Below are 13,215 nucleotides of genomic sequence, written 5' to 3' on the forward strand. Positions count from 1 at the left end.
TAGGCTTGTACACAGCAGGGCAGAGGCTGGAGCCTGTGGAGGCTGGGCCAGAGCTGGGCTTTGAGGGAAGGTGGCAGCCGCAGGGGAGGACAGTGAGAGAGGGTAGGGGAGAGCCATGGGAACTTTCCTCCCCTAGAAGAAGGGCCATAGGCCCTGGTCACTCCAGCCTGGCCCCCTTGCCATGCTTCAGAGATGTGAAATACACAAGTCAATATCAGAGACTCTTTCCCTCTGTAAAGAAAAATCTTAGCTGGGCACCAGTGGCTCATGCCTGTAATCCTAGCTACTCAGGAGGCTGAGATCTGAGGATTGTGGCTCAAAGCCAGCCTGAGCAGGAAAGTCCATTAGGCTCTTATCTCCAATGAACCACCAAAAAACCAGAAGTGGCTCTGTGGCTCAAGTGGTAGAGCGCTCACCTTGAGCTGAAGAGTTGAGGGACAACACCCAAGCCCAGAGTTCAAGCCTCACGATTGACCTAAAAGAAAAAGAAAAATCTTATGGCTTTATTTAAGAAGTTGTGTTTTCTTATGTTCCAGTTAACTGTTTTCCAGCAGTTTCTGACTCCCTTAAGAATTACCTTCCTAAAAGGTGACATTGCACAAAGAGAAACGTTCTTATTACCTGACTTATGAAACCACCTTACATCACATTATGTACATCACCTTCATAATGACAATAAAAAAGTTAGAAAGGAGGCTTGCCCTCCCTAGCAGTTGACATTCTGTTAGGTGAGATGAGCAGGCACAGGAGGGTAAACGCTACGCGATCTTACTTGTCCGTGAAATGGTTTGGGAGGTGATGACAAGGAATAAAGCCTGCAGTTGTGCCGGGTGACTGAGGTGTGGAGACGGAGAGCACAGCACTGTCGTCAGCATTTGTGTGCTTACCTGAGCTCTGGTGCTGGGTTCTTCCCAGCAGACCCAGGAACCAAAGGGGGGAGGAAACTGAGAGGCTCACCACAGCAAGTTGTACATGTGTGCACTTCAGTGCATGCTCATGGAGACATTCATGCTAACCCCTCAGCTGCACAGGTCCAAGAGCCTCAGTAAAGTGTTAGGACCTTCATGAGCAAGCAGAAGGGCTTCCTTTCCCCAGTGGTCCTTGTTTTGGGGGGGCGGGTGGAACATAGGGCACCGGCTCTTTACTGCTATGATTTTTTCCCTTATGAGCTGGGAACCATATTTCCATGGCATTTGCATAGTGACAGCCGACATGTCAACGCATGTGGTTTATTTTGGATGAGATGATGGACATATTTTATGTGTACCTGGCTCTTGCTCAAGATTTTGTTGTTGTTTTCTTAAGTGTTTGGGGGTAGTGCTGCTCTGTCATAGCAATGTGGGCAAGTGGTTGTTAGGTGCAAAAGAAGGAGCTGGGAAGAGAACCCAAAACCTAGCTCCTTATGTCCTGTGTGCCCAGCCCTGCACAGAGCCTGGTGTTGCTAGAGGGCTGTAGTCAGGGACACTGTACAGCTATAGCCTGGACCTGGACTGGCCTAACTGGGAGGCCTGCTGGGGTCCTTGCTTCTTCCTACCCCTGTCTGCACAACTCACTGAAGGCTCAGGTGGCAGCAGATCACCTTTCTCTTGCCCAGGCCCCCAGCATGCATGCCATTCTCCCTGGGGAACTTGGCCTTACCAAGAGACGCCAGTCAGCCCCAGGGGAGGTGGGGCAATGGGAGCAGGAAGCTCATGGATGGTTTTCCCTTTCTTTTCAGTGTGCAAGGAGCCCCCCTACAAAGTGGAGGAGTCGGGTTATGCTGGCTTCATCATGCCCATCGAGGTGCACTTCAGAAACAAGGTAGGACCCTGCAATTGCCGTGGGTAGTGAGTAGGATGAGTTCTAGGCCAGCCTGGGCTACAGAGTCTCTAAAGACTAAAAATCAAATCAATGAATTTGTCAGTAGGAAGTCAATGAAACTACCTAAGTATGATGGACAAAATACTCAAGTCCCAGGGGAGCAAGGCCATCCCAGTGGAACGCGGGCCAGGGATTGAGTTTTCCGGGGAAGTTTAGGCTGGAAGCAGGTGCAGCTCCTGACAGGCTGCACCAGGCCACGGCCCCATGCCTAGAAGAAAATGAATAAGACAGCAGGATTCTGTGCCTCCTTCCTGTAATCCCAGCTATTCGGGAGGCTGAGATCTGAGGACTGATGTGAAGCTAGCCGGGGAGGAAACTCAGCGAGACTCTTTAAATCTAATTTGCCACCAAAAAAGCCAGAAGTAGAGCTGTGGTTCAAGTAGTAGAGTATAAGCTTTCACTGAGAAAAACTAAGGGACAGCACCCAAGTCCTGAATTCAAGCCCTCCAATACCACTGAAATAATGATTGACTGAATGAATGAATGAACATCCATATGTCCCCAGGGCAGGCTCTGATAGGACCCTCAACAGCCATTACTGGCTACTGTGGTGACAAAAGTCTGGAAAGATCAGACAAGTGGCTTGTGTCATTATTTTTGAATGGAAGAACCAAATTTGGTGTGATAGAGGGAGGGAATTAAAACAGCAGCACAGTTAATTGGGGGTGAGAAGCTTCTTGTTCAAACCCCAGAAAGTTTTTGTTTTTTCCTTTCTTTTTTTGGGGGGGGGTCCAGTCATGGGGCCTGAACTCTGGGCCTGGGCACTGTCCCTCAGCGCTTCAGCTCAAGGCCAGCGCTCTACCACTTGAGCCACAGCGCCACTTCCAGCTTTTTTCTTTTTGCTTATGTGGTGCTGAGGAATCGAATCCAGGACCTCATGCATGCAAGGCAAGCACTGTACCACTGAGCCACCTTCCCAGCCCTTTTCTTTTCTTTTCTGAAGCATTAGCACTATCATGCCCGGCTCAAAATGTTTCTATGGTTGACTTACGTGTGGTGCACGGTGGTGTAACTTGAAACCTGTAGTGTGAGTGACCTCAGGGTCCCTCAAGTGTCGTTTTTTTGTGTGTGTTGGGAGCTGCAGAGTTCACTATTCTGACTGTGTAATGCACTGAAGACCATCGTCACAGCGTGATATGGACTCCTGTCACCACATGGGATGACACAGCAGTAAGGTTTTATCCTCTGAGTCTGTAGTTTCTGGCATCTCTTAAACCGCCTATAGTTAAAAAGTGCTACACCCACCTCCCCTGCTCACAGGTGCCCCCTAGGGGCCATCAATGGCATTGCCTGGCTTTGCCTTGATGGGCTTGAGTGGCTTTCCTAGAGGTCTCCCTTGGGTCCTTGCTGCCACCTGGCTTGCTGGAAAGTGACTCTTTTTTTTTTTTTATACCCAGCCTGCTTTAAATGCAGCAGGAGCTCTGCTTTTCTACAAACCACTCAGCCACAGGGACCTTGGAGAGGCACCTAGGTGTGCCCCTCACAGGCAGCCCAGTGGCAGGTCTGCCAGGGGGCTGCTTACAGACTGAGGCCCAGAGGCCAGGAGCACAACTAAGCCCACTTGTGCCCCCACCTCCCTGCTCTTGCCCTGTGGGGCCAGCCAGTCCCCCCAGAAACATACACATGGCCTTCTAAAACTCCGCTTGGTAGGAGATGGTAGGGAAATGACGGCAGCCCCTCAGGATGGGCAGGGCACCGCGTGGTCCCTCTGCTGAGTGCTCACTGGAGTTCTCCAGTGGTGAAGGGCCGGGACCCCCATTGCTGGCTGCAACTCATTCCAGTTGACTTAGACTAAGTACTTTTGAGGCCCTGAAACAGTGTAGGGTCCTATGGATCCTGGAGGCTTTTGAGGCCCTTGCCCAGGGCCCCGCATGCAGGCCAGATAGTGCACTGGGCAGGCAGTTCCCAGAGCCTTGCTCCAGGCCCTGGAGACCCTGAAAGGTAGAGGAGTCCTGGTTCAGTGTTTTACCAGAGGTGGGGTGCTTGTGGCTCAGGCCTCAACTGGACCTCGGCCCTCAGGGTGGTCAGGCCCAGTGTCACAGCTTTGTGACCATGAGCCAAATGGAGCCTGTGCTGGGGGGGGGAGTGCTCTGTGCTGTGGCCAGGGTTGTGTGTGTGTGGGGGGGGTCACCAATGCTCAAGTTGTTATGGGTCTCAGCTGGAACTGCCAGACCTGGGGGTGCTCTTGCCACAGAACACAGCAGTTTGGCCTTCTGATTTTTTCCCTCAGTACCAGAGTTTCAGTTTATGCTCATGGCCACACTCATTAGGCCACACTCATATGGCCACACTCATTAGGTTGCTCAGCTGGCACTCTGCCACTTGAGTTGTACCTCCAGCCCTGCTTTTTGCTGATTAATTGGAGATAGACTTTTCTGCCTAGACTGGTTTTGAACTAAAATCCTCTGAACTTAGCCTCCTCCGGAGTAACTGGGATTACGAGTGTGAGCTATCAGTGCCTGGCTTTTTTGTCTTTCTGATTCTGAGGCTGTTGGTAGACTACTGTGTCCACGAGCCCCTTGATACCATGGAGGGAGCAGCACATTAGTGCAGAGCTGAAGAGGGCACTGATGCCTTGGCCTGCTGTCCTCTGCTCTCTGGCACACCCCTTACGGGGGTAGCATGAAGTTCATGTCTGGATGTGGGAGATGATTTCAGAGCCTCGGAAGGAAGTCACACTGCCTTACTCCCTCCCACCCACCCTCTGATCTATGTCAGAGCTTGTAAGTGTCCTGGGATGGAACTGTCATCCAGGTTCATGGACCTCTTGTTCCCAACAAGAGGTGAGGAAGCCTGTCGGGGAGAACTGTGCTCCTGGCCTCCTTGACTTTCTTCTGTGGTGCTGTGGATAGACCCATGCTTAGCACATGCATGCCAAGCTGTTATCAGCACTGAGTGGTGGGGACTTCCGGGCCCCTCCTAAGGTGGCAGGACAGGGCAGGACAGGGCAGCACTCGGCTCCACTCCCTGTCTTTCTTCACTTAGAGCAGGAATCTCGGGCAGCTAGCAGCAGCAGGTGTGAGCAGCGTCACCTGGTGCTAGCCACACCTTACCAAGACTGATGTGCAGTTCAGGGCTGTAAGTCTCCATCTTTGCCTCTGGAGGAGGGACTGGGCTGCCCCTTGGCTATGAGCCTGTCCATGCTAGACTCACCTGTGCTGGGCTTCAGGAAGGCAAAAAGCCTTTCCAGGGGTCTACTCTCCATCCTTGTCCTTTCTGGGGTCCTTGCCTTGTTTGGGGTGTTGGTTTCATGCCTGCCTGTCTGTGCTGCCCCAGAGCACACTGCTCTGCTCCCCCAGCATCCCCAGCATGGGCTTTAGGTCTGGTTTATTGATGTATCATTTACATCACTAAGATTGTTTTAGGTGTAGTCGGTTTTCTGAGTCCCAACCTGTTTTCTTTTGAATCCGGTCAGAGAAAGGAGGGCCAGTGTCTGGTTGCAAGAGAGAGAATGGCTGAGTTCCCACGCCCCCTGTTTGTGTGTATGGATCCCTGTTCAAGCCGTGTGGCTGGCAGCTTTCCTGCAGTCCTGTTGGACAGCTTTCCCAGGCCAGGCTGGTTGCTCCCTTCAGGTCTGTGCCCTGTTTGTTCTTCAGAACCTTCTTTATAGTTGTGGCTTCCTTAGGGCTCGGGGGCCCTGCTGAGGTGACCCAGGTGAGCCCGTCTGCCCATATAGGAGCAGTCCCTGGCGATGGGGTGGTATGGATACCACGTAAGTGCCAGGCACTGGGCAGAAAGTGTCCACCCAACCTGGAAGAAAGCTCTTGGATGCAGTGGTCAGGGCCACAGTGAGGCTGGGGCCGGAACTTGTAGACACACTGTTGCTTCCACACTGTGGCAGACATGACCTAGAACCCCTGGCTCTTGAACTTGGCTTTTTACTCACTGCTGGGGACAGGGACAGTATTGTCCTATGTCCTGTGTTCTGTATACTTCTGGGTCCCTATGTAGAAGTCTCCTGTAAAACACAGCTATTACAGTGGCCAGCCTTGAAAGCAGTGGTGAATGATCAGCATGCACCAGGCGGCCTGCCCTGCAGCTGCTGGGCTTGTCAGCACAGGAAGGAGTACTTAGTGGATGGCAGTATTATGTCCTGCCTTGGGGTATGCAGAGTGCTAGATGTTGTGCCGGGGTGGTATAGATGCACTGGATATATTGCTCTGGGATGCATACCTGTTAGGGCAAGTGCTTTACCTCTGAGCTCCATCCTCAGCCCTCATCCAGGTGATTTTGGTTTTTTGTTTGTAGTGTTTTTGGGTAGTGATACTAGGGATTGAACCTGGAGCCTTGCAATTGCTAGGAAAATTAGAAATTGTAAAGTATGAGTTTTCCAACTCTTGAGTTTTGTAGGGTGTCCCTCCAATATGCTTTTGGCTATTCTGGGCTCCCTTCTATTTGTTTGAACCAGTTTTCTGGGCTCTTGCAAAATGCCTGAGATGGGTCGTTTATAAAAGAAGTGCTGATTGAAATAACCTTGCATCTCTGGAATGCAGCCTACTTGGTTGTAGTAGCTGACCTGTTTGTGCATTGGTGCATTTGCTTAGCAAGTATTTTATTGAAGATTTTTGCATCTGTGTTTGTCAAAGAGACTGGTCTACAGTTCTTTTTTGTTGTCGTGTCCCTGAGCCATTTTGTGTTCCATGAAGTACTGGCTTTATGGGCGGTCTGGTAGCCCCCTTCCCTTTCTGTCCTGTGGGGTCTGTGGAGTCACTGTTAGTTCTGGCAAGGCTTGCTGGAATTCTGCAGTAGGTCTGTCACATGCTAGGGCTTTCTTCACTCTCACACTGAGTTGTGTTTAGCCTTATTCTCTACAACTGGACCAAACATGTTGACTAGCTTCCGTGGGGTTTTGTATGGATCCACAGCATTATGTTCTTTTCCAGGTTCTAGACCCTTGGTTCTCTTGCTTCAGTGCTCTGGTAAGGCCTCCAGCACAAGGCCAACAGTGTCAATAGTTCTCCCCCCCTTCCCTTTGAACTGGTGTGTCTGCTGTGGACTAGGGTGTCCACTGTGGTTATCATAAATGCCCTTCATTGGATGAAGAAAGTGCACTGCCTGTGACATTTCCAGTACCATTTCTGCACCTTTCCAGCTGGCCCCAAGTATTTGTGGAGCTCTGTCACTGTGCCATATCTGCTGTCATCCTAATTGCAGCTTTCCAGGCCCTCAGAACTTCTGCCCACATTCCAGGCATAGGCTGGGTATGTGTTTCTTTTTCCTTTTCCCCTTCCTTCCTTCCTTCCTTCCTTCCTTCCTTCCTTCCTTCCTTCCTTCCTTCCTTCCTTCCTTCCTCCCTCCTTTCCTTCCTTCCTCCCTTCCTCCCTTCCTCCCTCCCTTTCTCTCTCTTTCTTTCTCTCTTTCTTTCTCTCTTTCTTTCTCTCTTTCTTCCTCTCTTTCTTTCTTTCTTTCTTTCTTTCTTTCTTTCTTTCTTTCTTTCTTTCTTTCTTTCTTTCTTTCTTTCTTTCTTTCTTTCTTTCTTTCTTTCTTTCTTTTCTCTCTCTCTTTCTTTCTTTCTTTTCTTGTCCTGGGGCTTGAATTCAGGGCCTGGACATTGTCCTTGAGCTTCTTTGGCTCCAGGCTAGCACTCTACCATTCCACCCACAGCACCACTTCAGGCTTTTGCTGTGTATGTGGTACTGAGGAATCAAACCCAGGGCTTCATGCATGCTAGGCAAGCACTGGACCACTTAGCCACATTCCCAGCCCTGAGTGCATGTTTCTTATGGCATGACCTCTGTCCCACTTCGGTGGAGATGATCACATTGGCCCTTTGCCTTCTTCCAGTGATGTGCTGCATTATTGATGGACATTTGCAATCCGTACATGATCTTCCTGTGAGCTGCTGGGGTCATTTGCTAGTGTTTCACTAAAGGTTTGCGTCTTGGTTTTGTGGTGTCTTCCAACACCAAATTTGGAAATGCTGACACAATGGAGTGCCAGCACATGCCCTGCCCTGCCCTGTCTCTTGAGGCCCTGCACTTTACTTTTGGGCAAGGTTGTTGTTGTTGTTGTTATTGTTGTTGTTTTGTGCTATTTTAATTCAGAGCCTGTGTACTGTCCCTGAGCATTTTGGCTCAAGACTAGCGCTCTACCACTTGAGCCAAAGTTCCACTTCTGTGGCTTTTTGGTGGTTAGAGATAAAAGTCTCATAAACTTTCCTGCCTGGGCTGGCTTTGAACCATGATCCTCAGATCTCAGCCATCTGAATGGCCAGGATCACAGGCATAAGCCACCAGTGCCCCACTTTTGGGGGGAAGTTTTTTTTTTTGGCCAGTCATGGGGCCTGAACCCTGGGCCTGGGTGCTGTCCCTCACCTCTTCAGCTCAAGGCTAGTGCTCTACCACTCAAGCCATAGCTCCACTTCTGGCTTTTTCTGCTTATATGGTGCTGAGGAATGGAACCCAAGGCTTCATGCATGCAGGGCAAGCACTCTACCACTGAGCCACCTTCCCAGCCCTTGGGGGAAGTTTTGATGGTTGACTCAGTTTCTTGTAGAGCTGTCAAGAATTTCTCCCTCTTGCATAGTTTTGGTTGTTTCTAGGCATGTGCCATTTTCTGTAGCTTAGTTAATTAGCAAGTTGTAATCTTTTAGACTTCTCATTGTGTGAGATTAGTAGTTCCCACTTGCATTTTGACTTTGGTTACTTCCTGTAAGCTTTTTTCTTAACATTATTACAAGTTTGTCCATGCAGCTGATCTCATGGGAGAAGCAAATTGTGATCAAGTCAGCAGGTTTGCTCCATTTCATTTATATTCCTGTCTTATCTTGTGCAGATGTCACACCTGTGACACAAGTTTTACACACTGGGTTTTGTTTTTTCCCTCATTGTTGTCTAATTTTCCTAGTGACTGATTGTTTGGCCAAGTGGCTGTTGAATTTCAGTGTATTTTTCAGGTGTTCCTCCATCTGTTGTGGTTTGTCATGAGGTATGGTTTACTGCTGGGCCAGTGGGCACACCCTATGGGCCCCTGTTCCCTTTCTTTTTATTATTATTAGAGGAGCCATATTTCCCAGGAGAGGGAGCATACGGCACCCGTCCCTATCTAGGTTACAGGAGGTCTAGGGGGCAGGAAGTGAAGTAGGTGCATGCTCAGGTGAGTCTGAGCGTCCTGTTTCTTTTCATCCCAGTGCGGCGGATTAGGGGTACATCTGCATTCTGGCCCACGTTCAGCCTGCAGCTTCCCTGCCTTTGGCTCACGGCTACCTGGTCCCTGGGACTGGGACCCAATTATGTCACAGCCCAGTGCACCAGTGCCTGCTAATGCTTATAGTTTTATGCAAGTTTTCATTTGAACAGAAGTTATCAAGTGTTTGTTTTTTTCTGTTTTCTGTTTTTGTTTTTGGCCAGTCCTGGGGCTTGAACTCAGGGCCTGAGCACTGTCTCTGAGCCTCTGTGTGTTCAAGGCTGGCACTCTACCACTTGAGCCACAGCACCACTTCTGGCTTTCTGTTTATGTGGTACTAAGTAATAGAACCCAGGGCTTCATGCATGCTAGGTAAGCACTCTACCACTAAGCCACGTTCCCAGCCCAAGTTATGTTTATTTGTTAAAAACCAAGGAAAGAGATTGTTAGTTGGGTTGTGATAAGAATTTGGAGCATTGTAAGATGAGACTGTCACATTACCTACACCTCATCTTTCCTTTCCGGTGTGTGGCTGACACTTGCTCAGCCCCTTTAACAAGGTGCCATTCCCATAACATGGAATCCATTCCCCCTCCCCCTGAGCCCTAGGCCAGTGGGATTACCAGCCTTTTGCTGTGTCTGCCTTTAGCCTTTTGAGTGATGGCCAGACTTGGCCTGTGGCAGCTCCCGTTCACATTCCACTAGCATGTATGACTCATCTGTAGGCCAGGCTGGCTTGGGACTCTGGCCTCAGCCTTCAGCATGCTGGGCTCCCCCAGGGCTCCCACGCTGGCTATTCCTGTACGGTACCTGCGGCCACCCTCCTGGGTGAGATGGGCCTTCCTGTGTACTGGTGTCATTGAGATCTTTTCATGGGCTTATTTGCAATTCTTACATAACTTTGGCGAGGTATCAAAATGTTTTCTATTTGTTTTGTTTTGTGGCAATGCTGGGATTTAAACTCAGGGCCTTCTACTTGCTAGGCAGATACTCTACCATTAACATCAGGCCACCAGTCCTTTTGCTTTTAGTGGCTTTTTTTTTTTTTCAAGTAAGGTCTCATGATTTGTCCAGCCCACCTCATGAGTAGCTGGTACCACAGGTGGGCATCACCACACCTGGAATTATTTCCTTCTTTCACTCTTTCCTTCCTTCCCCCCCCCTCCCTCCCTCCTTCCCTCCCTCCCTTCCTTCCTTCCTTCCTTCCTTCCTTCCTTCTTTCCTTTCATTGTAGGACTTGAACTCTGGGCCTGAACACTATTCCTGAGCTCTTTGCTCAAGGCTAGTGTTTTACCACTTTGAGCCACAGTGCTACTTCTGGTTTTCTTAGTTAATCGGAAATAAGAATCTCATGGACTTTCCTGTCCAAGCTAGCTTTGAACCTTGATCCTCAGATCTCAGCTTCCTGAGTAGCTAGGATTACAAGTGTGAGCCACTGGTGCCTGGCTTCCAAAGTCCTCTTTAAAGTCTTTCAAAATATGTCTTGCCAAACAAGTTTTAAATTTTGATATTTTTTTCCCCTATGGATTGTGCTTTTGGAATTATATGAAAAACCTTTTGCCAATCAGGCTAGTGGCTCACACCTATAATCCTAGCTACTCAAGAGTTTGAGATCTAAGAATTAAGGTTTGGAGCAAGCCTTGGCACACAAATTTGAGAGACTCTTATCTCCAGTTAGCCAGCAAAAAGCCAAAAGTAAAGGTGTGGCTCAGGGTGGTAGAGCACCAGCCATGAATGAAAAAGATCATCGCAAGAGCCTGAGGCCCTGAGTTTAAGTACTGGCACCAAAAAACCTTCTGAAAACAAAAAAAACAAAACCCATTGCCAGCCCCTAGTTCCTTTTGGCTGCCTCCTGGCAGCATATGCCGGAGCCATGTGAAGAGGCCATGAGAGCCACCTGAGAGGGCAGAGGTGAGGGGCCACCCCGCTTCATTTGCAGTGAGAGGAGGGTCTGCTTGTCTTCCGCCCATTGCTGGGGTTTCCCTGCCCACAGCACTTCTAAGTCTGGACACTTAGGAGGACCTGAGTCACAGCCCCGTTTCTTGTGGGGCTCAAAGGCAGCTGCCATGCACAGCCATAGAAGCGGGCATGTCAGAGGCAGGTACCACACGTTCTCTGAGGCTGACGCTCTGGATGCCGCCCCTGCTTTGGGGTCTTGGCAGGAAGGGCTTGGGAGAGTCTCCCTCAGGGGAGACAGAGTGAGCCATGCCAAAGGACTGGCATCTTCTAGAAAAAGGCAGCAGCCTCGGGAGGAGGGCAGCGTCAGGGTGCCTGAACACACCAGGGAACCTGTGGAGTGACTGGGTGATGTGAGCATGCGCCGCTTGACCTGTCCTAGATGGAGGCTTCCTCCAGGTCCCCTGGCTCAGCTGCTTCTCTGGGCACAAGGTCCAGCCGTGTCTTGCATCGCCCGGTGGACCTAGTACATCATGGGGCAGACCTGACCCAGGCTTGTCCAAAAGCCAGTCAGTAGCCGCCAGATAGAATGTGCTTGGCCCTGTACTGGGTTTGGGTCCCACAGGCTGTGGCTTGGGCTCAGGTGGAGTGGGTGTGAGGGTAGGGGGATTTTTTTTGGGGGGGGGTTCCTGGCCTGTGTTCACTGGGGTCACACCTGAGCCTGGCCCGTGGTGGCTTGAGGCATTGCCACAGTGTCATTTGATGAGATTTAATTTTCCCTGGGAGTCTTTCTAGGTCCTGTATTTGCTCTCTCAAAGCGAATGGTTGCCCCAGCCCCGTGTTGTCTGGCTTAGAGCACTTGGCCAAACAGGAGGCGAGAGGATCCGCTGTAAGGGTGGAACAAGGCTGTCCAAGTTCAAAGTCACCCTGCTTCGTCACAGCCAGTGCCAGCCTGGCTGTCACAGGCATTCATTGCACTCACAGCTCCAGGACGGGCAAGGACTCCTTCCCTTCTGCCTAGGTGTCCTCTGCTCGTGGCACTGTGGGAGGAGGAAGCGCTGAGCTGTGAACAAGTTTACCTCCATCCATTTGCAGCTCCCTAAGCAAGCCATCAGTGCTCACAGGTGGTTGTTTTTTTCCTGCCTTGTACTGGGGCTGTAGCCTGGGGTCCTATGTGTGCTAGGCAGATGCTCACCTTTGCTGCATCCAAGCAAAGGTTTTTGGGTTTTTTTGTTGGTCATGGGGCTTGAACTCTGGGCCTGAGCTCTGTCCCTACACTCTTCATCTTGAGGTCAGTGCTCTACTGCTTGAGCCACAGCGCCACTTCCAGTTTTCTAGTGGTTTATTGGAGATAGAGTCTCGTGGACTTTACTGCCTGGGCTGGCTTTGAACTGTGATCCTCAGATCTCAGCCTCCTGAGTAGCTAGGATTACAAGCCTGAGCCACCGGCATTCAGCGCAGTTGAAAAGTAAATTGAGCAGTGCTCCTTCAGACTTTGAATCTCTGGAGGAGCTTCTCCACATCCCAGCCACCTTATAGGGAGGTAATGGGCAGGGATTTGCACTGCGTGCATGTGTGTGTGCACACATGTGCGCGCGCGCACACACACACACACGCACAAACACACACACGCTCCTCTGCTGTGGAGACAGCGTGCAGCACCATCCCAGGCCTGGCTGGACAGCTCTTTTCTCTCTTGTCCTTTTTTTTTTTGTCGGTTGTGGGCCTGAACTCTGGGCCTGGGCACTATCCCTTGGGTGCTGTTCCTCAGCTCTTCAGCTCAAGGCTAGTGGGCTACCACTTGAGCCACAGCACTACGTCTGGCTTTTTCTGCTTATGTGGTACTGAGGAATCGAACCCAGGGCCTCATGCATGCAAGGCAAGCACTCTACCACTGAGCCACCTTCCCAGCCCCTTCTTTTGTCCTTGATTTGAACTGAGACTACGGCCAGCTGCTGTAGAAGCCGCCTACACCCCCCTTGCTGGCTCCTGGGCTCCTGGGGCTCTACAGCATTCAGGGGTGGGCAGCCCCCAGTGAGTCCACTGAGATCTCCAGGGACAGCTGGCCATCTGATGCTACCAAGCAGGAAGGACTTGGGTGATTTGCAGGGAGCCAGAACAGAAGGGCTTTGTGCAGCAGACAGGGGAGGTCAGACAGGGCTGCTGAGTTATGAGGTCACAGGAGCACATGCTGACCCTTCCCGTAACATCGTGCTCATCTAGGAGGGCCAAGTCTGAGTGCGTGCGTGAGTGTGTGTGTGTGTGTGTGTGTGTGTGTGTGTGTGTGTGTGTGTGTGTATTTGTCTGTTTGTCTCTCTAGGGGGCAGGCTCAAG

At 50.6% G+C, this 13,215-nt stretch overlaps 1 protein-coding gene across 1 annotated transcript in view; it reads left to right on the forward strand.

Annotated features, from left to right (window-relative positions):
- Nucleotides 1-13,215, forward strand: part of Mllt1 (MLLT1 super elongation complex subunit) — a 52,602-nt gene that overhangs the window by 17,232 nt on the left and 22,155 nt on the right. Inside the window, exon 3 of the mRNA XM_042697199.1 lies at nt 1,718-1,800. Coding sequence (XP_042553133.1) covers nt 1,718-1,800 — 83 coding nt within the window. The remainder of the gene's footprint in view (nt 1-1,717; nt 1,801-13,215) is intronic.

Source organism: Dipodomys spectabilis, unplaced genomic scaffold (genome assembly GCF_019054845.1).
Source record: "Dipodomys spectabilis isolate Male_0828 unplaced genomic scaffold, ASM1905484v1 ptg000215l, whole genome shotgun sequence".
Taxonomy (NCBI): domain Eukaryota; kingdom Metazoa; phylum Chordata; class Mammalia; order Rodentia; family Heteromyidae; genus Dipodomys; species Dipodomys spectabilis.